The 24,197-nt window shown below is 44.3% G+C and overlaps 1 protein-coding gene, 1 non-coding gene and 1 pseudogene across 3 annotated transcripts; 1 reads left to right on the top strand and 2 right to left on the bottom strand.

The window, feature by feature from the left end:
* Positions 1 to 3,097: 3,097 nt before the first annotated feature.
* LOC108719778 (fucolectin-1) lies at positions 3,098 to 13,015 on the top strand. Of its 2 annotated transcripts, none has more exons than XM_041568261.1 (4): positions 3,098 to 3,152; positions 8,552 to 8,625; positions 9,157 to 9,430; positions 12,211 to 13,015. In XM_041568261.1, the coding sequence occupies exons 2-4, from the start codon at positions 8,553 to 8,555 to the stop codon at positions 12,368 to 12,370; spliced, it is 507 nt and encodes a 168-aa protein (XP_041424195.1). In that variant the 5' UTR covers positions 3,098 to 3,152; position 8,552; the 3' UTR covers positions 12,371 to 13,015. The 2 variants fall into 2 exon arrangements, with proteins under 2 accessions (XP_041424195.1, XP_041424194.1); XM_041568260.1 differs by lacking the exon at positions 3,098 to 3,152 and adding an exon at positions 8,187 to 8,474.
* Positions 8,086 to 8,204, bottom strand: LOC121395309. Its single transcript, XR_005962400.1, has one exon. It is a non-coding gene; the product is annotated as a 5S ribosomal RNA (ribosomal RNA).
* A 3,421-nt stretch (positions 13,016 to 16,436) lies between the features above and the next one.
* LOC108695486 lies at positions 16,437 to 20,306 on the bottom strand (annotated as a pseudogene).
* Between the last annotated feature and the right edge of the window lie 3,891 nt (positions 20,307 to 24,197).

Here is a 24,197-nt window from a genome sequence, read left to right as displayed (position 1 = left end):
AGTTCTTTGCACAGCCCAGTGAAGTGTTGCTTTGTGGTGAAGTGTTAGACACTGGCTGTGTGTCAGGCACTGGTGCTGTAGTAATGAGACCATCAACTAATTGTAGGTTTAATGCAGCAAAGAGATCCCTTCCAAGTATAGCAGTTCCCTTATTCACAATGTAAAAGTCACATGTTGCAGTATTTGATTCAAATTGTACAGTCAGTGGCAAGTAACCAGCACAGGGATTGGATCCTTTAAGTAACTGGTGCAACAAGCGGATCTTTTGCAAAGTATTTCAAGAAAATCTCCTTTGGTCGTATAGAAAGAGCTGAACCTGTATCACATCAGGTTAATGGAGTGTCCCGTGTCAGCAGAAGCAGAACTGACACTGAAAGTGCATATAAACTTGTCTGGAATAAATGTACCAGCTTTATCCACACTTAATACTGGGACATTTGTAGTAGTGAATAAATGAACATCTTTAGCAGAACTTACGGCAGATATTAGCAAAATGTCCTACTTTTGTGCATTTGCGGCACCGTTTAGCTTTTGCAGGACATGTAAGATGATTTGCAGTGTGTTGTGTTGAACCACAGCGGAAGCAGTATTTTCTATTTGTATTTGCTGCACAGTTTTGCAGTGTAGGTGAATCCCTTTCCTTAGCCCTGTATTTTGCCTGTGACTGTGCATTATTAGGCCCCAGTGCTGAATTCACAGTCTGTACATTCCCAGCAGTTCCCTGACTGAGAGTTTTAGCCTCTGCCACTGCTGTTTCAATTTGGCTAGCGACTGTAATAGCCTTTGCAAGGGTTAAATCCTGCTCTAGGAGCAGTCTCTCTCTAATGGGAGGTGATTTTGTTTTTTCCATTATTTGGTCTCTTAGCATTTCATCTGTTAGATTCCCAAACTCACAGGTAACAACCAGCTCTCTCAAAGCTGCTACAAATTGTTCTGTGGATTCGCCATTACGTTGTCCACGTTGGCGGAATTTATATCTTTCAGCAACACATTTACTCTTGGCATGAAAAAGTTCTTTATAGCAGTAAGAGCAGTTTGATAAATCTCATCAGGTAATGGTAATGTATAGACTATACGCTGTCCCTCTGCTCCCAGGCAGTGAATAAGTAAAGCTCTAGCAGCACAAATCTCCCCTTGGTCATCAGCAATAATGTAGTTTTCAAACATACGGATCCAAGCAGTAAAAGGTATGGAAGGCTCACCAGGGTTTGGAAGAAAAGCTGCAGGCTGTTGCATCCTTGTCGCCATTTGTTATGTTTTGGGTAGCTGAGGACAGGCCCGGACTGGCAATCTGTGGGTTCTGGCAAATGCCAGAGGGGCTGCTATAAGGTGCTATAGAAAGTCAGTATTTAGTGGGCTGGTGGGGTCTGGGTGGGCCTCTGTGTCGGCTTATTGGGCCTCTGTGTACCTGAAATGCCAGGGCATATTTTAATTCTCAGTCAGGACCTGGCTGAGGATGAGTAAAGTATAACAGTGCTTTATTAGCAGGCTCATGCAGCCATTACACAACAGTAACTTTCACTTTCACTTTTAAGCAGGAAGTATACATAGTATGTCTGAGCACAGTGACATCTACAGGCCATTTGTATAAACACCACAGGCGGCACCTTCTCATTGGTCACTTTCATTTCTGGGGGCACCACCCTCATCCAGCAACACCAGACACTTGTAGTCCAATTGTGGTTTTCAATGGACTTTTAAAACTCAAGTAAGAGTCAGTTGAGGAGAATAATGTGGGAACTGGACACAATACATTCCCTGGGATCCAACTATTAGCAGAACCAGACAGTGATCGAACTATTAGCAGAACCAGACAGTGATCCAACTATTAGCGGAACCAGACAGTGATCCAACTATTACAGAACCAGACAGTGATCCAACTATTAGCAGAACCAGATAGTGATCCAACTATTAGCGGAACCAGACAGTGATCCAACTATTAGCGGAACCAGACAGTGATCCAACTATTACAGAACCAGACAGTGATCCAACTATTACAGAAATAGACAGTGATCGAACTATTAGCAGAACCAGACAGTGATCCAACTATTAGCAGAACCAGACAGTGATCCAACTATTACAGAACCAGACAGTGATCCAACTATTAGCGGAACCAGACAGTGATCGAACTATTAGCAGAACCAGACAGTGATCCAACTATTAGCAGAACCAGACAGTGATCCAACTATTAGCAGAACCAGACAGTGATCCAACTATTAGCGGAACCAGACAGCGATCCAACTATTAGCGGAACCAGACAGTGATCCAACTATTAGCGGAACCAGAGAGTGATCCAACTATTAGCGGAACCAGAGAGTGATCCAACTATTAGCGGAACCAGACAGCGATCCAACTATTAGCAGAATCTGACAGTGATCCAACTATTAGCGGAACCAGAGAGTGATCCAACTATTAGCGGAACCAGACAGCGATCCAACTATTAGCGGAACCAGCCAGTGATGGAAGGAGAGTAGAGAGGCAGCTGTGTTGGACCCAGCCCAGTTCTACATAAAGACTTGAGGATAAACATCCCATAATAACAAAGAGAGCCCATTGACACCACTTGTACCTGGATTAATAACAAAGGAACCATTGGAAACAGGACAAAGGCGCCACGTGATTGGCTGCTTCATATTTCGGTAAACACAGCCCATCGATGCTTTAAAGGCCAAGTCAATAGAGATCAGTGAAGCCCACCCTGAATATTAACAATGTTCAGGTACCTGACTCTGGTTCAGCTTTTTTATATGTTTAAAAGATTATAATATGTAATTTTAATTGGATTCAGCCAATAAAAGCTCTCCAGCTGAGACCCCAGAATTGCAGGTCCCATACAGAATGGGCCCTAATTATTCTGGTGTCAGTTCCCTTCATACAGTGTATATATATATATATATATAGTTCCTTTGTGCTGAGGCTCCATAAAGGTCCCATTGTGCATCAGGCAGCTGTATACATGAGTACTGAGTCCAATGAAAAATTTTATTGTGAGAGAACAAAGGAAAATCCAGGCACCAATCAACATTGAGATCAGATTTCACTTATTGTATCCCGTATGCTCGGCTGATACATATATATAGGGAGAGAGAGGGGCAGGTGTATCATAGCAGAACCCACAGAGCCCAAAAGAACCACAAAGGCACCTGTTACCAGTGAGTATCTCTATATTCCTCCTTTATTCCCTCTATATTATTTATTATTATTTATTATTAACATTTATTTATATAGGGCCAACATATTTTGCAGTGTTGTAAAGTAAATGTGATTCTACAACTAAAGCACATGAATTACATACATAGAACATATGGAGTTACATACATCACAGTCAATACAGGTACAAAAGGTGAGGAAGGCCCTGTGCAAAAGAGCTTACACTCTAAAGGGAAGGGAATAAGACACAAGGTGTGGGAGTGGCAAGATCAGAATTAAGTGAGTGAGAGATGTAGCATATGGTATTACATTTGGTAGTTAAGCAGAGCGAGGGGAGGCTTCTCTAATAAGTGTATATAAGAGATCTTTTGAAAGCAGAAAGGTTGGGAGAAAGTGAGACAGACGGTGGGAGAGCGTTCCAGAGGAGGGGTGCAGCCCTTGCAAAGTCTTGAATGTGAGCATGTGAGGAGGTAATGAGAGAAGAGTTGAGGAGCAGGTCAGTAGAGGAGAGTAGTAAGCGGTTGGGTGAGTATATAGAGATGAGTTCAGAGATGTAGGGTGGGGCAGAGTTATGAAGTGCTTTGAATGTCAGGATCATCAATTTGAATTTGATTCTGAAAGGTAACGGAAGCCAGTGCAGGGATTGACAGAATGGCGAGGCAGAGGAGGAGCGGTTGCTGAGGTGTATGAGCCTCGCAGCAGTGTTCATTATGGACTGGAGAGCTGACAGTCTCTGGAGGGGAAGGCCAATTAAAAGAGAGTTACAGTAGTCTAGACGTGATATGATGAGAGAGTGAATAAGAATTTTGCCAGCATCTTGGGTGATAAATAATGGTATTTTGGATATGTTCCTTAGGTGGAAGTGACATGATTTAATAAGTGACTGGATATGAGGAGTGAATGACAGGGCAGAATCTAGGATAACCCCAAGGCACCGGACCTGGGGAGAGGGGGTGATAGTGGAATTGTTAACTATGATGGATACTTCGGGGATGCTACTGGTGTTAGTTAGCATAGCAACACCCTGTGTACCAGACCCTGCCCCAGTGAGCTTACAATCGACATGGGTTCTACAAGAGCTTGGTTTAGTTTTAGACCAGCCCATATTTCTGATTTTCTCCGATTCACTTTCATCTGGTATGGTGCCTATGGAGTGGAGAAGAGCTGATGTTATTCCAATATTTAAAAAGGGATTACGATCTCAGACTGGCAATTATAGGCCAGTAAGTCTGACATCTGTGGTGGGCAAATTATTTGAAGGCTTGTTAAGGGATCACATTCAAAATGTTGTCCTAGTAAATGGCATTATGAGCAGCAATCAGCATGGCTTTATGAAGGATAGGTCATGTCAGACTAATTTGATTGCTTTTTATGATGAGGTAAGTAAGGTTCTGGACAGTGGGGGGGCAGTAGATCTATTTGGATTTTGCCAAAGCGTTTGATACTGTGCCCCACAAACGACTGCTTTCTAAACTAAGGTCTGTTGGGCTTAATGAAGTCGTTTGCACATGGATAGGAAACTGGCTACAGGATCGGGTACAGAGGGTGGTTGTTAATGGGACATTCTCTACTTGGAGTAAAGTTCTTAGTGGGGTCCCCCAGGGCTCAGTATTGGGGCCACTTTTATTTAACTTGTTCATTAATGACTTAGGGGAGGGGATTGTAAGTAATGTATCAGTGTTTGCAGATGAGACAAAACTATCAGCCCAATTAATTCCATCCAGGATGTGGCACTTGCAACAGGATCTTGACTAACTGGCAATCTGGGCAGCTAAGTGGCAAATGAGATTCAATGTTGATAAATGTAAAGTCCTGCACCTGGGATGTAACAATATCCACTTATACCCTTAATGGGACTGCACTAGGCAAATCCATAATGGATAAGAAGAATTTCAGTGACACACAGGAGTTGCAGTAGCAGCAGCAATTGTGCAACGTTTCGGGGACATGCCCCTTTGTCAAGTATAGTGCAGACATGATATATAGAGCGTACAATTAACAAATTAACATACTTAACAAGCTTTGCAGTGAAAAAGGTTTGTATCAAAATACCATTTAAAAAGACCATAATAAACAAGAGAGAGACCCATTAAAGTCCATAATTATTTGTCCCTTAATTTGAGTTCAGGTAGTGCTGGGATTGGTGGAATTTAGAAGTGAATATCTAAAAGAAAAAAATGAAACAATATGGCAACAAACTGACCAAGGTAAAAAGGTTAAAATTGTAACAAGTAAATTAACAAGACAAATTAAAAAAGTAACAGATAGTTGAGATAAGATAACCCTGTATTATAAAGGGATGGGGAAAGGGCACTTTACCTGAAGGGATCTCAAAACAAACTTTTATCTGAAAGGGAAAGGAATAACATTAGTATTTATTTCTACTGTTACGTAATTGTATAAATCACACGACATGTTGTTCTTCTCATTGAGACCCTCAGGGCTCTACTTTGCAACAGCCACATCCAGTAACACTCCTTTTGCCCCACCCTGTGGCCAAAGAAAAAACGTATCGTCCATATATCGCATATACGCATTGATCTTAGTTCTTTGGTCTGGGTCATTGGACAGTCTCAATGAGTATAGTATACATTCCACTATTACATTTACTCTGGAGGTCAGTCCCACTGAGTTACACTTTCTGGGTGTAAGTATTAAATACACAGGACAGGAGTTTTTAACCACAGTCTACACCAAGCCGACGGGTAGAAATAATTTATTATCATCCACATGGGTTATTTAAGGGCTTTCCCTGTAGCCAGTTGCTACGTGTTAGGCGCATAGCGTCCCCAGAGGAATTATATGTCAAAGCTTCAGCACAGATGATTGAAATTTTTTTGGCTAAAGTATATGAGGGAAGCCTCCTACAAAAACCCAGACAGGAGGTGCGGGTTATTCCCAGGCAACAGTTACTAGAGAAAAAGTTGGTTAAGCCGCACAAGTCCTCAAGAATTCTGTTCATTTCTACTTTTGATGCAAATTCTAAGCAGTGCCGGAATATTGTGCTCAAATATTGGGGTCTTCTCGGCACTGATCCGAGGTCTGTCAGTTGTTCCAGACTCAACCCCTGTTTTCATACCGGCGGAGGGAAAGTGTTGGTGACTTGGTTAATACCAAACCCAAGTGTAATTCAAATAACCAACACCCTATAAAATCACACGGCACTTTTTCCCGCTGGATTAATCTCTCTTACAAAAGGAGTGTTACTGGATGTGGCTGTTGCAAAGTAGGGCCCTAAGGGTCTCAATGAGGAGAACAACATGTCGTGTGATTTATAAAATTCGTGTCCCCGAAACTTTGCACAATTGCATAATAACATTACAGGAGCTTCTCCTGCTACTGCAACTCCTGTGTGTCACTGAAATTCTTCTTATCCTTCTTGTGAGGCGGCCGATTCCTCTATCGCTGGGCACCAGGATAACAATCTTTGTCTTTGTGTGTGTGTGCGGCTTCTCCAAAGCTCTTCTGGAAATCCATAATGGAGACGGAGCTTGGAGTCCTTGTAGATAATAAACCTGCCAGTCATCAGCAGCTCCTCCCAGCAGACAGGAGGGAGCCAATGAGATTAGAGGAGGGAAAGGGGTGTTACAGGGAGAGCTGGGAAGTGAATCAGGGGTACAGACTGATACATTAGATAGGTACAAGGAAGGGTCGGATGCTTTATTCACCAGTAGCTCCTCCCAGCAGACAGGAGGGAGCCAATGAGATTAGAGGAGGGAAAGGGGTGTTACAGGGAGAGCTGGGAAGTGAATCAGGGGTACAGGCTGATACATTAGATAGGTACAAGGAAGGGTCGGATGCTTTATTCACCAGTAGCTCCTCCCAGCAGACAGGAGGGAGCCAATGAGATTAGAGGAGGGAAAGGAGTGTTATAGGGAGAGCTGGGAAGTGAATCAGGGGTACAGGCTGATACATTAGATAGGTACAAGGAAGGGTCGGATGCTTTATTCACCAGTAGCTCCTCCCAGCAGACAGGAAGGAGCCAATGAGATTAGAGGAGGGAAAGAGGTGTTACAGGGAGAGCTGGGAAGTGAATCAGTGGTACAGGCTGATACATTAGATAGGTACAAGGAAGGGTCGGATGCTTTATTCACCAGTAGCTCCTCCCAGCAGACAGGAGGGAGCCAATGAGATTAGAGGAGGGAAAGGGGTGTTACAGGGAGAGCTGGGAAGTGAATCAGTGGTACAGGCTGATACATTAGATAGGTACAAGGAAGGGTCGGATGCTTTATTCACCAGTAGCTCCTCCCAGCAGACAGGAGGGAGCCAATGAGATTAGAGGAGGGAAAGGGGTGTTACAGGGAGAGCTGGGAAGTGAATCAGTGGTACAGGCTGATACATTAGATAGGTACAAGGAAGGGTCGGATGCTTTATTCACCAGTAGCTCCTCCCAGCAGACAGGAGGGAGCCAATGAGATTAGAGGAGGGAAAGGGGTGTTACAGGGAGAGCTGGGAAGTGAATCAGGGGTACAGGCTGATACATTAGATAGGTATTAGAAGGGGTTGGATGGTGTTTAGCAAGTGAGGGAATACAGGGATATGGGAGATAGCTCAAGTTGATCCAGGGACTGGTCCCATTGCATTTTGGAGTCAGGAAGGAATTCGTTCCCTCTCTGAGGCAAATTGGAGAGACTTCAGATGGGTTTTTTTTGTTACCTTCCTCTGGATCAACTGGCAGTTAGGCAGATTAAAAAAAAAGTTAAAAGGTTGAACTTAATGGATGTGTGTCTTTTTTTCAACCTAATTTACTATGTTAGTATGTTACACTCTCTCTCTCATTTCCATCAGTCAGTGCCCAAGTGAGCTTACAATCTAAGGTCCCTATCTCATTCCCATCAGTCCCTGCCCCATCACATCAGGCAGCTTTGTGGCTGTTCCAGGAATGAAAATCATAGAGGAGACTGCCCCCTGCTGGTCACAATATCAAAGTGCAAAAGCCTACGACACCTGGTATTCCCAGGCGGTCTCCCATCCAAGTACTAACCAGGCCCGACCCTGCTTGGCTTCCGAGATCAGACGAGATCGGGCACTTTCAGGGTGGTGTGGCCGTAGGCGATGAATAACAGACTTTTGCTCCTCTCGTGCTTCAGTGTTGCCGCCCACCTTCTCCTCGTACCACCTTCTATTTCCCAGGGAAAACAAACTCAACTTTCACAGTCTATCCTGCTGCTTTCCATCCTCCACCCCTTTCACCCCTTTACTTACACCTCTCTGTACTCTCTCCCCCTCACTAATATCCTTCTTAAGGTCTGGAGCACAAAATTCACCCCAAAATCCAGGTCTAACCAGGGACCAACAAAGAGACAAAATGATCAGCTGCACAGGTTGGGCCCCTGATGTCTCTCTATATTGGCCCCTTACTGTATTTACCCCATTCCTGATGTTCTATTGGCTCCCACAGAATGAAGCTCCGCCTCTGCTGGGCCGTCTGTGCACTGCTGGGCCTCGCCTGGGGTTGCATGCCAACACCTAGAGGTAAGATCCCCCCAAATGTAATTATTACAGGATAAGCGTAAGGTCAAAGCCCAGTATTGAGGGGAGTAGATGTGGCCCAGAGGGAGGAGCCTGGATATAGCCAATAGGAAGAAAACTGGATTTGACTCATTGGGGAGAACATGGAAAGGGCCGAATATGGAGGGGACTTTACTATGGAGGCAAAAGTATGAAAAATTGATACAGCCCAGTGAGGAGGAGCCTATATATAGTCCAATAGGGAGGAGTCTGGATATGGTCCAATAGGGAGGAGTCTGGATACAACTAAATGGGGAGGAGTCTGGATACAGCCCAATAGGGAGGAGCCTATATAGGGCCAAATTGGGAGGAGTTTGAATATGGCCCAGTGGGGAGAAGCCTGGATATGGCCCAATGGGGAGGAGCTTAGATAGGGCCAAATAGGGAGGAGTCTGGATACAGGCCAGTGGGAGTGGCATTCCGTTATGTTACACAGTTTGAGGTCGGAGCAAATAGAAATATAAATTTGGCTTTAATGAATCTGGTGTTTTTCAGCCCGAAACATTGCAATAAACGGGCAAGCGACCCAAAAATCCACCCACAACCCCGACACCCCAGACAAAGCCATTGATGGGAACAGGGACTCAAATTATTCTAAAATGTCTTGTTCCTGCACCAACGAGGAGGACTGGCCCTGGTGGAAGTTGGACCTGAAAAGAACCTACAAAATATCTTCAGTGATTGTCACAAACAGGAACGACTCGTACCCCGAGCGCCTCAATGGGACCCAAATCCAAGTGGGAAACTCCCTAGACAACAATTACGAAGTGTGAGTGACGCAGCCACAGTTTGACTCCTACAGGGGGACTTAGAGCAGTAGGGGGTAGTTACAGCAGTAGGGGGGTAGTAACTGCAGTAGGGTAGTTACAGAAGTAGGGGGGTACTTACAGCAGTAGGGGGGTACTAACAGCAGTAGGCGGTAGTTACAGCAGTAGGGGGTAGTTACAGCAGTAGGGGGGTAGTAACTGCAGTAAGGGGTAGTTACAGAAGTAGGGGGTAGTTACAGCAGTAGGGGGTAGTTACAGCAGTAGGGGGGTAGTAACTGCAGTAAGGGGTAGTTACAGAAGTAGGGGGTAGTTACAGCAGTAGGGGGTAGTTACAGCAGTAGGGGGGTACTTACAGCAGTAGGGAGGTACTTACAGCAGTAGGGGGTAGTAACAGCAGTAGGGGGGTACTTACAGCAGTAGGGGGGTAGTAACTGCAGTAAGGGGTAGTAACAGCAGTAGGGTGGTACTTACAGCAGTAGGGTGGTACTTACAGCAGTAGGGTGGTACTTACAGCAGTAGGGGGGTACTAACAGCAGTAGGGGGTAGTAACAGCAGTAGGGGGGTACTTACAGCAGTAGGGGGGTAGTAGCTGCAGTAAGGGGTACTTACAGCAGTAGGGGGGTACTAACAGCAGTAGGGGGTACTTACAGCAGTAGGGGGGTACTTACAGCAGTAGGGGGGTACTTACAGCAGTAGGGGGGTACTAACAGCAGTAGGGGGTAGTAACAGCAGTAGGGGGTAGTAACAGCAGTAGGGGGGGTACTTACAGCAGTAGGGGGGTAGTAGCTGCAGTAAGGGGTAGTTACAGAAGTAGGGGGTGTCGGGCTATTTAAACATATATTTGATAAAAATCATATAAAAGAATTTAAGGCCCCTTATTAGGAATAAACAGGAGGAGTCTTAAATAATATATGCCTAACTCTGAATTCGAGACTTCCCAATCAATTGGTACAAAGGGTGAAAAATCAGGACAACTATTTAACAAAATAATTAATTTATTTATATATAATAATAACAAATCAAATTATCACTTCTTACAAAATCCACCAAATACTTCTTGATACAAACACAAGATAAAATTTACCAACAGATATTAATTGATAAAACCAAAATCATCAATATGGCGATATACACTCTTATTAATAATAAGGTATTGGAATCAAAGGAGGAATATGTGACTGATCTGGTCTGTTTAAGGAATTCTACCCTCAATCTTTTATTTTCCCATTAAGTCATTAGCTTGGACATCATAATATATATATATATTAATAAAAAAGGAAAATAAACCCAAATTAAACAGATTATTCCCAGTTTGCAATGCTGGGAGAGTCGATGTTTAGGGTATAACTATATAATATATAGGAATAACAAATATCCAAGCAGAGAACTTAATTGGTATTAAATATAACTGAAATGTATATTTACCAGTTGTAAGTTCTCACTGGCCTGTGATGTCTCCCTGATCTCTTCCTGGAGCTTTAAGACGTCTGATCCTTTTCTTTTATTTGGCTTATAGTTTAAAAGTCTGTTTTTCTCTTTCCAGTTCTCTTTTCCAGTTCTTAGTTCCTCTCCTGTTCTTAGTCTTTTCCCTCTTTCGTTTCTTTTTAATTCTTTTTTCTTCCTTTTTTCTCAGTTCTCTTCCTTCTTCTCCTTTTTTTTTAATATCCCAGTGTCTCCTAATTTATCCCTCATTTCTGTCTAAAACCCCTGGGATTAATTAACTAACCAATTGGAAATGAAGGGTAGTCTCCAAAGTTAAACTATCACCATTTAATCTAAATATTTAGTAAAATGCCAATCATTAACCCCTGGGCGTGATGTCCTACACTACCTGTAGGTGTCACTATTGCCTCAAACATCGTGACCTAAAAATATCTAAAAAATACAAAATAGCCTTTGACCTCCTTAGTCTGGTGTTAAACATTAATATTGACATTGCCTCAGACTGGAACAATACTTTATGATTCCTCAATACTTTTGGTACATATAATATACTTGTGAACACACTAGCCATTCAAAATTGGTCTGGTCTTTGATTAATTATTACCCTAACAAACATATAGACTCTATTCTTTATGATGTTCTCATCTTATACTCAAACAGACACCAAGGATTCTACAACCTTTGAAATCTGCTTCAGTCTAAAGCTGTGAAACCCCTGAGTCAACTAACTTATCCTTTTAGAAAATTTTCCTGGATCTTCACCACCCAACATTAATGTGTATAAAACAAAATAAAATACTTATTCTTCATTACTACATGCATAATATATAAATCATGTATACATAAAATAATAGGAGGTTATATTATATAAAACAGAAACAATTATGTGTTATTATTGAACCTAAACACGCTTATGATTAATTCAATTATTTGAAAATCAGACTGGGGTAATTATAGCAGTAGTGGGGTACTGACAGCAGTAGGGGGGAGGTTACAGCAGTAGGGGGGTAGTTAGAGCAGTAGGGGGGTACTTAGAGCAGTAGGGGGGTAGTTAGAGCAGTAGGGGGGTACTTAGAGCAGTAGGGGGGTAGTTAGAGCAGTAGGGGGGTACTTAGAGCAGTAGGGGGGTACTTACAGCATAGGGGGGTAGTAACAGCAGTAGGGGGTAGTTCTAGCAGTAGGGGGGAGGTTACAGCAGTAGGGGGGTGGTTAGAGCAGTAGGGGGGTAGTTAGATCAGTAGGGGGGGTACTTAGAGCAGTAGGGGGGTAGTTAGAGCAGTAGGGGGGGTACTTATCTATGTCATCTAATTTATTTGCCTTCCATTCGCTCCCCTTTCAGATGTGGAACCATCACAAACACGAGCTCCAACCCAATCCACATCTGCTGCAACGACAGAGGGGGGCGCTATATCAGCCTGGTCATCCCCAGGAACAAGTCCACCCTGACTCTGTGTGAGGTGCAGGTATTCGGCCGACTGGCCAGAAAGAAAACCTGTTAGTGGATCTGCCACTGATTTCCATTGAGTTGTATTGATATATCACCAACATACTGCCCAGCGCTGTACCATCAATGAGGGAATATAGTGATTCCGATACACAGCAGCCAATAAGCAATTAATAATAAATATATAATAATAAATATATAATGAATGAGCTCAGACCCTGCTCTTATTGTATCTGTATTGGATGTTGTTGAGGGAATTAACTGAATCATTTCTCCCCTGCTCTGGGCTATGACTGTCTCAGGGGTCCCTGATTGGTTGTCCAGATTCCCAATCATCAGCATGAGCTCAGCCCCTCCTCATCCTCATTTGTGGGACCTGTCGTTCTCTGGGGGACCATGGGAAAGTAATGGGGGCTCTGATTGGACCATTCCCAGGATACTGCTGATACTTTGTTACCTTTATAGCCTTTTACGTTATTTCACTTCATCAAGTGAATGGAAGAAACAAGAGAACCCAGGCAGATCCAGTATCATTTGGGCCGGTGCAGGGAATGAGTGAGCCCTGTGGCCACTAGATGGCACCACCAGCTCACAAACTGCTTCCCTTTTAACCATTAGAGGGCTGGTTCATTTTTAGTATGTTGCACAATGGCTAGTTCTGGTCTTCATTTTTCTTTTTATAGTTTTTGAATGATTTGCCTTCTTCTTTCCAGCTTTCAAATGGGGGTCACTGACCCCATATTAAAATAAATGTTGTGTAAGGCTACAAATGTATACTTTTTATTCCTCATCTTTGTATTCAGGCTTCTCCTATTCATATTCCAGTCTCTTATTCATATTGCATGGTTGCTAGGGGAATTTGGACTTTAGCAACCAGATTACTGAAATTACAAACTGGAGAGCTGCTGAATAAAAAGCTAAATAAGTCAAATACCACAAATAATAAAAAATGAAAACCAATTACAAATTGTCTCAGAATATCCCTCTGTACATCATACTGACAGTTAATGTAAAGATGAACAAGCCCTTTAATACTTGTTTCATATAAAAGCTCAGTTTAATCACCTATCATTCCATAGTGATAAGGTCAGATAAACAGACAAACCTGGAGTGTGGAACTACAGCTCCCAGCATGCCTCACCAGCCTGTAAGTTGACTGACACATCTCACTATACACACAGTCCCACAGAAGAATATAATAGACAGCATATAATAATTCAATATAATCATTTAGGGAATGTTGTGCTGAGATTCTGGGCTGGGGGGACAGAGGCTGCTGGTGATTTCGGTCCATTCATTTTGTAACTGCCTTTTGGGGAGGGGCTTCCCTTACAACTGTCATTTATGTGTGAGCCCTGCACTCGGTACAACTGAGATTCAGAGACTGTGCAGGACCCCGGGGCAGTTACTCAGTGAGGAGAAGGGTAATATCCAATGTCTCCACCAGCACAGTCCCAGGTAGCCCAATAGTGTGGCCCCATGGCCACCAAACGCCAAGAACTGTATTAATGCCCCCGGGCCCTCTGACCTTCACTCTGTGGTGCCCCATTGGTAAGTGAGTTCCCTCCACTCACTGGGATTTGCTGCCATGAGATGGATTGGGGGCAACTTCTCCTTGCGGGGGCAGATTCCTTCACATACAAAGAAGTCTATGGGGCTACTGATCAGACTGGGGGCAAATAAAAGCCCCTTACATGGCCCCCCCATCCCCTGTTGACCATTAGCACCGGAGTATCTCCCACAGCCAATGACTTGGGAGCAGTTTTTCAACAACCAGGAGCCTTTATGTGGCAGAGAGTTTTGGGAAGGGGTAAGAGAAGTCGGTATAGGACCCCCCCCAGGACAATACTGGTGCCCACGGTGGGCTCATATTATCTCAGCCCCCTGCTGGCCAGTGACCCCTGAGAAAGATAAAGCACAGAGTTGCCCCAGCTGAATCTTGTTTGGTGACCCCCAAACTGACCCAACTAATAACTGCCCCTGCTCCACTTTCTTTTCCCCCCATTTCACTCTTCTCCTCCCTCCGCCTTTGTTTCAACTCAGTTCAGTTCCCCTTTAATATCCCCAATATTTCTCTCTATTCCCTGCAATATTCCAGTATTCCTCTCTATTCCCTTCAATATCCCCAGTATTCCTCTCTATTCCATGCAATATTCCAAGTATTTCTCTGCAATATCCCCAGTATTCCTCTCTATTCCCTGCAATATCCCCAGTATTCCTCTCTATTCCCTGCAATATTCCCAGTATTTCTCTGTATTCCCCACAACATCCCCAGTATTTCTCTCTATTCCCTGCAATATTCCCAGTATCTCTCTCTATTCCCTGCAATATTCCCAGTATTTCTCTCTATTCCCTGCAATATTCCCAGTATTTCTCTTTTCCGTGCAATATCCCCAGTATTTCTTTCTATTCCCTGCAATATTCCCTCTCTCCTCCCCAATCCAATCTCAGGCCTGCCCCCTCCCTCTGCAATAACCTTTGTATTGGAATAAAATGTGACAGTTGGTGCCTCATGTGCTCTGGGTAAGGGGCGTCTCATGCACTGGAACATCTGTTCTACTCTCTATTCTACTCTGTCTGTTCTACTCTGTCTGTTCAACTATATGTGTTCTAATCTTTCTTTTCTACTCTAAGGGGCCCATTTACTTAGCTTGAGTGAAGGAATAGAGAAAAAATAGTTCGAATTTCGAATGTTTTTTTTGGCTACTTCGACCATCGAATGGGCTACTTCGACCACGACCTTCGACTTTGAATCAAACGATTTGAACTAAAAAATGTTCGACTATTTAACTATGCGATAGTCGAAGTACTGTCTCTTTAAAAAATTCTTCGACCCCCGAGTTCGCCACCTAAAACCTACCGAGGCCAATGTTAGTCTATGGGGAAGGTCCCCATAGGCTTCCTAACAATTTTCTGATCGAAGGAATATCCTTCGATAGATGGATTAAAATCCTTCGAAACGTTCGATCGAACGATTATTCCTTAGATCGTTCGATCGTAGGAATATCGGTAAATCCTTCGACTTCGAATATCGAGGCTTAAAGAATAGGATTTTATTTCGTCGGTCGAATATCGAGGGTTAATTAACCCTCGATATTCGACCCTAGGTAAATGTGGCCCTATGTGTTCTAATCTTTCTGTTCTACTTTATCTTTTCTACTCTGTCTGTTCTACTCTGTCTGTTCTACTCTATGTATTTTACGCTGTCTGTTCTAATCTTTGTGTTCTACTCTGTGTTCTACTCCATGTGTTCTACTCTATATGTTCTAGTCTGTCTGTTCTAGACTGTCTGTTCTACTGTATGTGTTCTACTGTATGTGTTCTACTATGTCTGTTCTATTCCGTCTGTTCTACACTATGTGTTCTACTCTGTCTATTCTACTCAATGTGTTCTACTCTGTCTGTTCTACTCTACGTGTTCTACTCTATCTGTTCTACTCTATGCGTTCTACTCTGTCTCTACTCTGTCTCTTCTACTCAATGTGTTCTACGCTACGTGTTCTACTCTGTCTCTTCTACTCAATGTGTTCTTCTCAATGTGTTCTACTCAATGTGTTCTACTCTGCCCTTCAGAACTGGTGCCAGGAATCAGGGAGGCCCCAAGCTCTTCCTCCTGGGCCCAATATACTGGAGGACCGGCCCATATAAATGCAGTGGGAAACACTCAGGTGGCATCGAGGGTAATAATACAGTTTCACACAGGGCACGGATGCCCCCCACTAGCTTCAAAGGCTTTTCAGTTCCCTAGCCCCGCCCAATGCTTGAGTTGCCCAATTGGCCCGTGTATGTGGTCATTGGCTTAGTGAGTCACTATCATCCCCCCATGTCTGGCTCTGCCCCAGATGGACCTTTGATGCATTCGCTTAGCCAACACCTTGATCCCCATCCCTTGAAACCCAATGGGACCTACAGAATGGATCCCCTGAAATGTCCCCAATGGATATTATCCAGAATGTGATGTTGCTATGGAAACCCACCCCTTCCCTCTGCTGTGAACCCCCAAACCTGGAGAAAGTGATGGATATGGAAGTGACAAGTGGGAACTAAATGGATCATCAATCAGAATCTCATGGGGTAAATGGATTGCACCCCTTATTGGCAATAACTAGGAGTCACAAAACGGAGCCAAGAGAACATTTATTGGTCCCCAGAATATAAAAGCTGTGATTTCCCAGAATCCTCGGCACATTCCCATGAGTCACAGTAGCCAGGTGTCCGTGTGTTGGATGCAGTAACAGGACTGGAACAGAATCTCACTCAGTTCCAGGTAGGGCTGAGTCTGCCAATAGGGGAGCAGCCGGGGGGAGTTGAAGAGCTGCAGTTTGGGGGTCCCCACTTTGAGCAGATCGTACAGAAGACCAGCGGGTCTGAAGTGCCACCCGAGTCCTGCGGTTTAATATGATTCCCCTTATCGTCTTCTTCACCCTGAGCTCCTGCAAGGAAGGAAGGTCCAAATGGCTGAACACCAGCCCCCGGCTCTGGGACACGTCCAACATCTCCAACGACTTGGACTCGAGGGGGTAAGAGACACCGAGGTCCTTCACTGGGACCAGAACCTGGAGGATCAAGGTCTTGAGATTGGGGAGCGAGCAAGTGAGTTGCTGCATGGTCTCTGCTTGGACCCCCCTTGAACACCCAGAAGTAATTCAGCTCAAGGGAAGTCAAATGCTGGAAGTGCGTGAGAAGAGCCACGGAATGCTCCGACCAATCAAATGGAAGCTTCATGCGGCTCAGTTTGGGGGAGGTGCAGGTCAGTCTCTCAAACAGGGTTTGGAAGCTGTTGAACTGGTCGGTCTTGGCGAGACAAATCTGGGCCATGCTGCCTGGGGGGTAGAAATCCAGGGGCTCCAAATGAGTCAGGGTCCAGTTCAACTCCAGCTCCCTCAGTTCCCCGCAGTGGACGCTCTCCAGGAAGTTGAGGACAAGTCGGCCCATTTGTTCCAGAGATCGAAGCTGGCGCAGAGGGTGAAGAGGCTGGCACCCTGAGACATGAGGTGATAGGCATACTGGTGCACCCACTCCTTCCACCTCTCAAACTCCCTCACCGACACCACCACCCCGTCCATTCCCAATATAAAGGCTCCGAGCCTCATGAAGTTGGCAACTCTCCACAGTCGGGGGGTGCACATGAGTTGGCTCCATCCCCAACACACCAGGGCCGCCGTGCACTTCTCCACCTCCGACAGAAATGAGAAGATGTGGAGCTGACAGTCTACGGGCAACAGCTGGAACGGGAATGTGCTTAGATCTTTGGCTCTTGGACCTCTTTGTCCACAGGAGAACTTCTCAAGGGCCGGAGATGCGTCTGTGCAACAAGGGCCATTGGTCTGTGGGGGCCCCTGGGCTCTGGAGCAAGAATCTTGTCGCAAGAGCTTCCTCTCTCTACACGACATTGTACCCCCAGCAGGGACACTACATGCTCTATGGGAACGGGGTCACTCGCTTCTTCACTCACCTTCAGCCTAGAGAAAATAGAGTATGAGTGCACCCTCAGCTCCAAGCAACAAAGAAGCTCTAACACATCAGAATGGCGTGAAGGGACCTCAACAGGGTATTGTGAGACTCCTAATCCAACCCCTAATATCCAACCCCTAATGTTGTAACCCTAATATCCAACCCTTAATGCTGTACTTCTAATATCCAACCCCTAATATTGTACCCCTAATATCCAACCCTTAATGTTGTACCCCTAATATCCAACCCTTAATGCTGTACCTCTAATATCCAACCCCTAATATTGTACCCCTAATATCCAACCCTTAATGCTGTACCCCTAATATCCAACCCATAATGCTGTACCCCTAATATCCAAACCCTAATGCTGTACCCCTAATATCCAACCCCTAATGCTGTACCCCTAATATTCAACACTTAATGCTGTACCCCTAATATCCAACCCCTAATGATGTACCCCTAATATCTAACCCCTAATGCTGTACCCCTAATATCCAACCCCTAATGCTGTACCCCTAATATTCAACCCCTAATGCTTTACCCCTAATATCCAAACCCTAATGCTGTACCCCTAATATCCAACCCTTAATGCTGTACCCCTAATATCCAACCCCTAATGCTTTACCCCTAATATCCAACCCCTAAAGCTGTACCCCTAATATTCAACCCCTAATATCCAACCCCTAATGCTGTACCCCTAATATCCCACCCCTAATGCTGTACCCCTAATATCGAACCCCTAATGCTTTACCCCTAATATCCAACCCCTAATGCTGTACCCCTAATATCCAACCCCTAATGCTGTACCCCTAATATCCAACCCGTAATGCTGTACCCCTAATATCCAACCCATAATGCTGTACCCCAATTGCCCTCCCCTTATGACCCGCCCCTAATACCCCACCACTAATGCCCCGCCACTAATGCGCTGGTACAGCTGGTGTGTTTGCTTCAGAGACTCTACTATAGTTTATATAAACAAGCTGCTATGTAGCCATGGGGGCAGCCATTCAAGCACAGGATACACAGTAGATAACGGATAAGTACTACTATAGTTTATATAAACAAGCTGCTATGTAGCCATGGGGGCAGCCATTCAAGCACAGGATACACAGTAGATAACGGATAAGTACTACTATAGTTTATATAAACAAGCTGCTGTGTAGCCATGGGGGCAGTCATTCAAGCACAGGATACACAGTAGATAACAGATAAGTACTACTATAGTTTATATAAACAAGCTGCTGTGTAGCCATGGGGGCAGCTATTCAAGCACAGGATACACAGTAGATAACAGATAAGTACTACTATAGTTTATATCAGGGGTGTCCAAACTTTTAACAACGAGGGCCAGATTTGATGGGGTGAAAATGTGCGGGGGCCGACCATTTTAGCCTGACATTCTTTGACTCGAACCATTAAGTTTATTTTCATGAAGCTGCTGGGCTGCTGGATCCAGGCAAAATTAAATGTGAAGCTACTATGAAATGTTAGTGCCCTACTGCACTGATCTCCTTCTTTCCCCATAGCCAGCAGGCCCGGACTGGCAATCTATGGGTTCTGCAAATGCCAGAGGGGCTGCTGTATGGTTCCATTGAAAGTTACCATAGAGTGGGCTGGTAGGGGGCTATTTGGGCCTCTGTGTACTTTGAATGGCAGGGCCTATTTTGACTCCCAGTCCAGGCCTGATAGCCAGCCCCCACCCACCCCCGAATCCAGCCTCTGTAATCTTGTAATTTTTTATTCAACTGTTCATTCTCTCTCCGTTACACACTCACCTTCTGTAACTCCCCCTCCCTCTCAGAAACCAGGCATGAAAAAAAAGCTACACTACTAAAAAACCCTTTCTATCCCCTGACTCAAACCTCCCCCCCCCCCCTCCTCGATAGTTTTACAACTCCGGTCTCCGTTACTCACAAGCTCCTCTCCTTCTGGAGCTGCCAGCTCCCCCCTCCCTCTCAGAAACTAAAGGTGGACTGGACTCCTTGACTGTCTTCCCTGCAGCTGCTGCACATTCATTTCTATGTGATCACTGAGACACTTGTTAGATAAGCAGGATCAAGCTGCAGCAGCACATTCACTTCTCACGTGTCTCAGTGATCACATAGAAATGAATGTGCAGCAGCTGCAGGGAAGTAAGTCACAGTCAAGGAGTCCAGTCCACCTTTAGTTTCTGAGAGGGAGGGGGAGTGACAGAAGTTTAGTGTTTATGTAACGGAGAGAGAACAGAGCTTTAAAAACTCACGGAGGCTGCTGGCTGCTGCAGTGGGAATGGGGAGGCGGGTTGGTGTGCCTGTGCTGTGGCATGTAAGGAGAGGTGGAATCCCAGTCGGCAGCAGTTTTCTCAAGTGCAGCAGGTGCGCGTGTGACGTGCTGCTGCGACGTTCTGCTCCTCTTCCAGCTCCCTCTCTGGCACTGCAGCAGACTTCCTGTTCACCGCTGGCCACTTCCACTGCACCGACTGGGGAGGGGGGTGGTGTGAAATGCTGCTGCCTGCGGGCCAATTAAAAATGAGTCGCGGGCCGCAGTTGGCCCGCGGGCCGTAGTTTGGACACCCCTGGTTTATATAAACAAGCTGCTGTGTAGCCATGGGGGCAGCCATTCAAGCACAGGATACACAGTAGATAACAGATAAGTACTACTATAGTTTATATAAACAAGCTTCTGTGTAGCCATGGGGGCAGCCATTCAAGCACAGGATACACAGTAGATAACAGATAAGTACTACTATAGTTTATATAAACAAGCTGCTGTGTAGCCATGGGGGCAGCCATTCAAGCACAGGATACACAGTAGATAACAGATAAGTACTACTATAGTTTATATAAACAAGCTGCTGTGTAGCCATGGGGGCAGCCATTCAAGCACAGGATACACAGTAGATAACAGATAAGTACTACTATAGTTTATATAAACAAGCTGCTGTGTAGCCATGGGGGCAGCCATTCAAGCACAGGATACACAGTAGATAACAGATAAGTACTACTATAGTTTATATAAACAAGCTGCTGTGTAGCCATGGGGGCAGCCATTCAAGCACAGGATACACAGTAGATAACAGATAAGTACTACTATAGTTTATATAAACAAGCTGCTGTGTAGCCATGGGGGCAGCCATTTAAGCACAGGATACAAAGTAGATAACAGATAAGTACTACTATAGTTTATATAACAAGCTGCTGTGTAGCCATGGGGGCAGCCATTCAAGCACAGGATACACAGTAGATAACAGATAAGTACTACTATAGTTTATAGAAACAAGCTGCTGTGTAGCCATGGGGGCAGCCATTCAAGCACAGGATACACAGTAGATAACAGATAAGTACTACTATAGTTTATATAAACAAGCTGCTGTGTAGCCATGGGGGCAGCATGTGCAGGGTGTGGATTTTGCAGAATTAGTATGTGATGATCATAATGTTGTATTTATCCCCCCTTTGTACTTTTGTCCCCCATGTGACATCGGGCCCCATATGTGCAGTGGAGAAGCTTTGTGCCTGGAGCTTTGTACCTTGTCAAGGGGTTCAAAAGGAGTCTCTGTTGGGGCTTTCAAAACGAGGCTTAAATCCCATGGGGGAACCTTGGCTTTGGATAAGGGTTTTGGATAATGGCTGCTAATAGGGTAGTAATTGAATATGCAGCCATCGGGCTAGCAACAGCTCCAAGGAGTTTCACAAAAGTCCTAGCCCCAGTCTTAGCGAATCTAAGACTCCTGGGAATTCAAGTCTATGTCTACTTAGATGACATTCTCCTCAAAGCCCAGTTGGTGGTAATTTTGATGAATCATCTGAGGGTAGTAAGGAATTACTTGGAGCAATTACGTTGGAAGATAAATGAGGAGAAATCCATGCTTATTTCCAGCCAGAGATTAGAATATCTAGGCACAATTCTGGACACCAAAGGGATGCTATTGAGTCTTCCAGACGTAAGAATGATGGATATAGTTTCTCAAACATATCAATTCATACTTCATTTTATCCCAACAGAAAAGATTTGCCAGAAAATACTGGGGAAATGATCTCCACCATCTGTTCCAGTGCCCTTGATAGATAGACTCTTGGATCATATCAATGAAAGCAGTTATAATCAAATCAGACCATACAACAGCGGTCACATACATCATGAAACAAGGAGGTACAAGATGTTGGAATCTCTTATCATTGACCATAATTATACTTACTTGGGCAGAGAAGAACCTACTGACCCTGAAAGCAATTCATATTCCAGGGAAGAACAACGAGATTGTAGACAAACTAAGCAGGTCTCCCCCAATGGAAGGAGAATGGGGACTAAACAATCAAGTATTCAAAACAATCTGGAGAAAATGGGGTCCTTTCAAGCCTTTTGCTCCTGGAAGACAGATCCTTGGCGGATGCCTTCTCAATAACTTGGAGCTGGGGACCGTTGTACATATTTCCTCCAATAGTACTGGTCCCAAAAGTTATCAAGAAAATATTGGGAGATCAAGTCCTGATTACTCCCTGGTGGCCGAGCCGAGTATGGTTCCCTCAACTTCTCAGGCTTGCCAAAGGGAATTACTGGAGACTGCCAAAGAGACAGGATCTCCTCATTCAGCATACACAAATGCACCCCCATCCAGAAAAACTTGCACTAACGGCTTGGCGTTTGAAGGTGAGAAATTGAAACCTTTAGGCCTTTCAGAGGGTTCAATTACTACCCTATTAGCGACCAAAAAACACTCCATAACGGAAAAATATATGGGAAATGTTTTTGGATTGGTGCTCTAACAGAAATACGTCTCCCATGCAGAAATCAGAAATACAATTCGTGGAATTCTTACAAAGTGGAGTGGAATTGAATCTCAGGAATCTTCTGTGAGCCTTCCATATCAGTATGTGTAGATAGGCGTCTTTTAAATCCAGCTGTATCATCCAGTGTCCTATGGGTAGGGCTGAAGAAATGGATCTTAGAGTTTCCATTCTGAATGTATGTATGTTCAGATTCTTGTTGAGATTTTTTAAGTTTAGAATAACTCTGTATTCTCCATTTATATTTCTTTGCAGGAAGAGGTGGGAGTAGGTTCGGGGTTTCTTTGAGAATTTTGGGGGTTTCTTTGAGAATTCCAGTCGATATCCTTTTGATACGGTATCCACAGCCCATTAGTCTCGTATATTTTGAGCCCAGACTGCCTTGAAGTTCTTCAATCTTCCTCCGAGATAAGACAACTGGACTCTCGCAACTTCATGCTGTTTTGTCAGTTTTGGGCTCTCTTTTTAATCCCTGTAGGCATTGGAAATTCTGGCTTCTGATTTTCCATTGCCTAGGGTTGTATTTCCCTGGTTTATATTGCCTTGCATCTCGAAAGGTTAAATCTTTTGTCTCTCTTTTCCTGAGGTAGAAAAGCCAATTTTCCTGCAGAGGCTTTGGAGATGATTTGATCCAGCTTGGCTCCAAACAATTCATCTCCTTTGAAGGGTATAGAGCATAAATTATGCTTGGATTGTGAGTCTGCGTTCCAGTGTCTTAGCCAAAGGGACCTCCTAGCAGCTACTACCAGTCCCATTGCTCTAGCTGACAATTTGATGTTACTTAGTGAGGCTTAAGCCGTGGCTATCTTGATGTCGTGGAGCATCTCCAGAAGTTTGGATCTTTCTGTCCCTGATTTGATGGCGTTTTACAGTTCATTAATCCATATTTTGTTTGCTCTAGCTGTTGTGGTATTAGCTACCTCTGCCTCGCAAATGGTTCCATTAAGGAGATATGATTTCTTTAAAGTTGCATCTTGTCTTCTCTTCATTGTGTCTTTGAGAGACACCCCCTCGTCTACAGGTAACGTGGTTCTTCTGGCAACCCTGGTGATGGATGCCTCTATTTTGGGAATGTTATCCCAAGTTTTTGCGTCTTCATCTGAAAAGGGGAACATTTTCTTAAATTTCCTGGAAAGAGCAACTTTCTTATCTGGCGTTTCCCATTCAGTTTCCATGGTTTTCTTAATGACCTGATGTAATGGAAATAGATGGTTTTTCTTGGCTGACCATTTGAACATTTTGTCTCCTTTGTTAGCTGGTGTAGATTCATCTCTTAAATCTAGTGTCTTTCTAATAGCTTTAATGAGTGGTTCCACCAAATCTAGAGATATGTCTGATTCTGCCACTTCTGAATCAGATTCCGAGATTTCAGTTTCTGATACTGAGGAGAGAGTTTCTCTTTCACTAGAGGCTCGTGCTGTCGTTAGCGCTGGTATGTTCTGAGTTCAGGTTGCTTAGGACTTTATCTGTGACCTGAGAAACCATGTTGGACATGGCGTTGTTCAATGATTCCTTCATCCAGTCCATCAGATCCAACAACTGTTTAGAATTGACCCCGGCAGCTTCATCCAGGCATTTTTACATAATCTTTTATCTGGCAATGCTTCGTTTCCACATGAGGTGCATTCATTTCTACTGGATTTTCTCATTTGATCTTCT

This window comes from Xenopus laevis, chromosome 6S, assembly GCF_017654675.1.
Source record: "Xenopus laevis strain J_2021 chromosome 6S, Xenopus_laevis_v10.1, whole genome shotgun sequence".
NCBI lineage: Eukaryota > Metazoa > Chordata > Amphibia > Anura > Pipidae > Xenopus > Xenopus laevis.
This window is presented reverse-complemented; position numbering and strand designations above follow the sequence as displayed.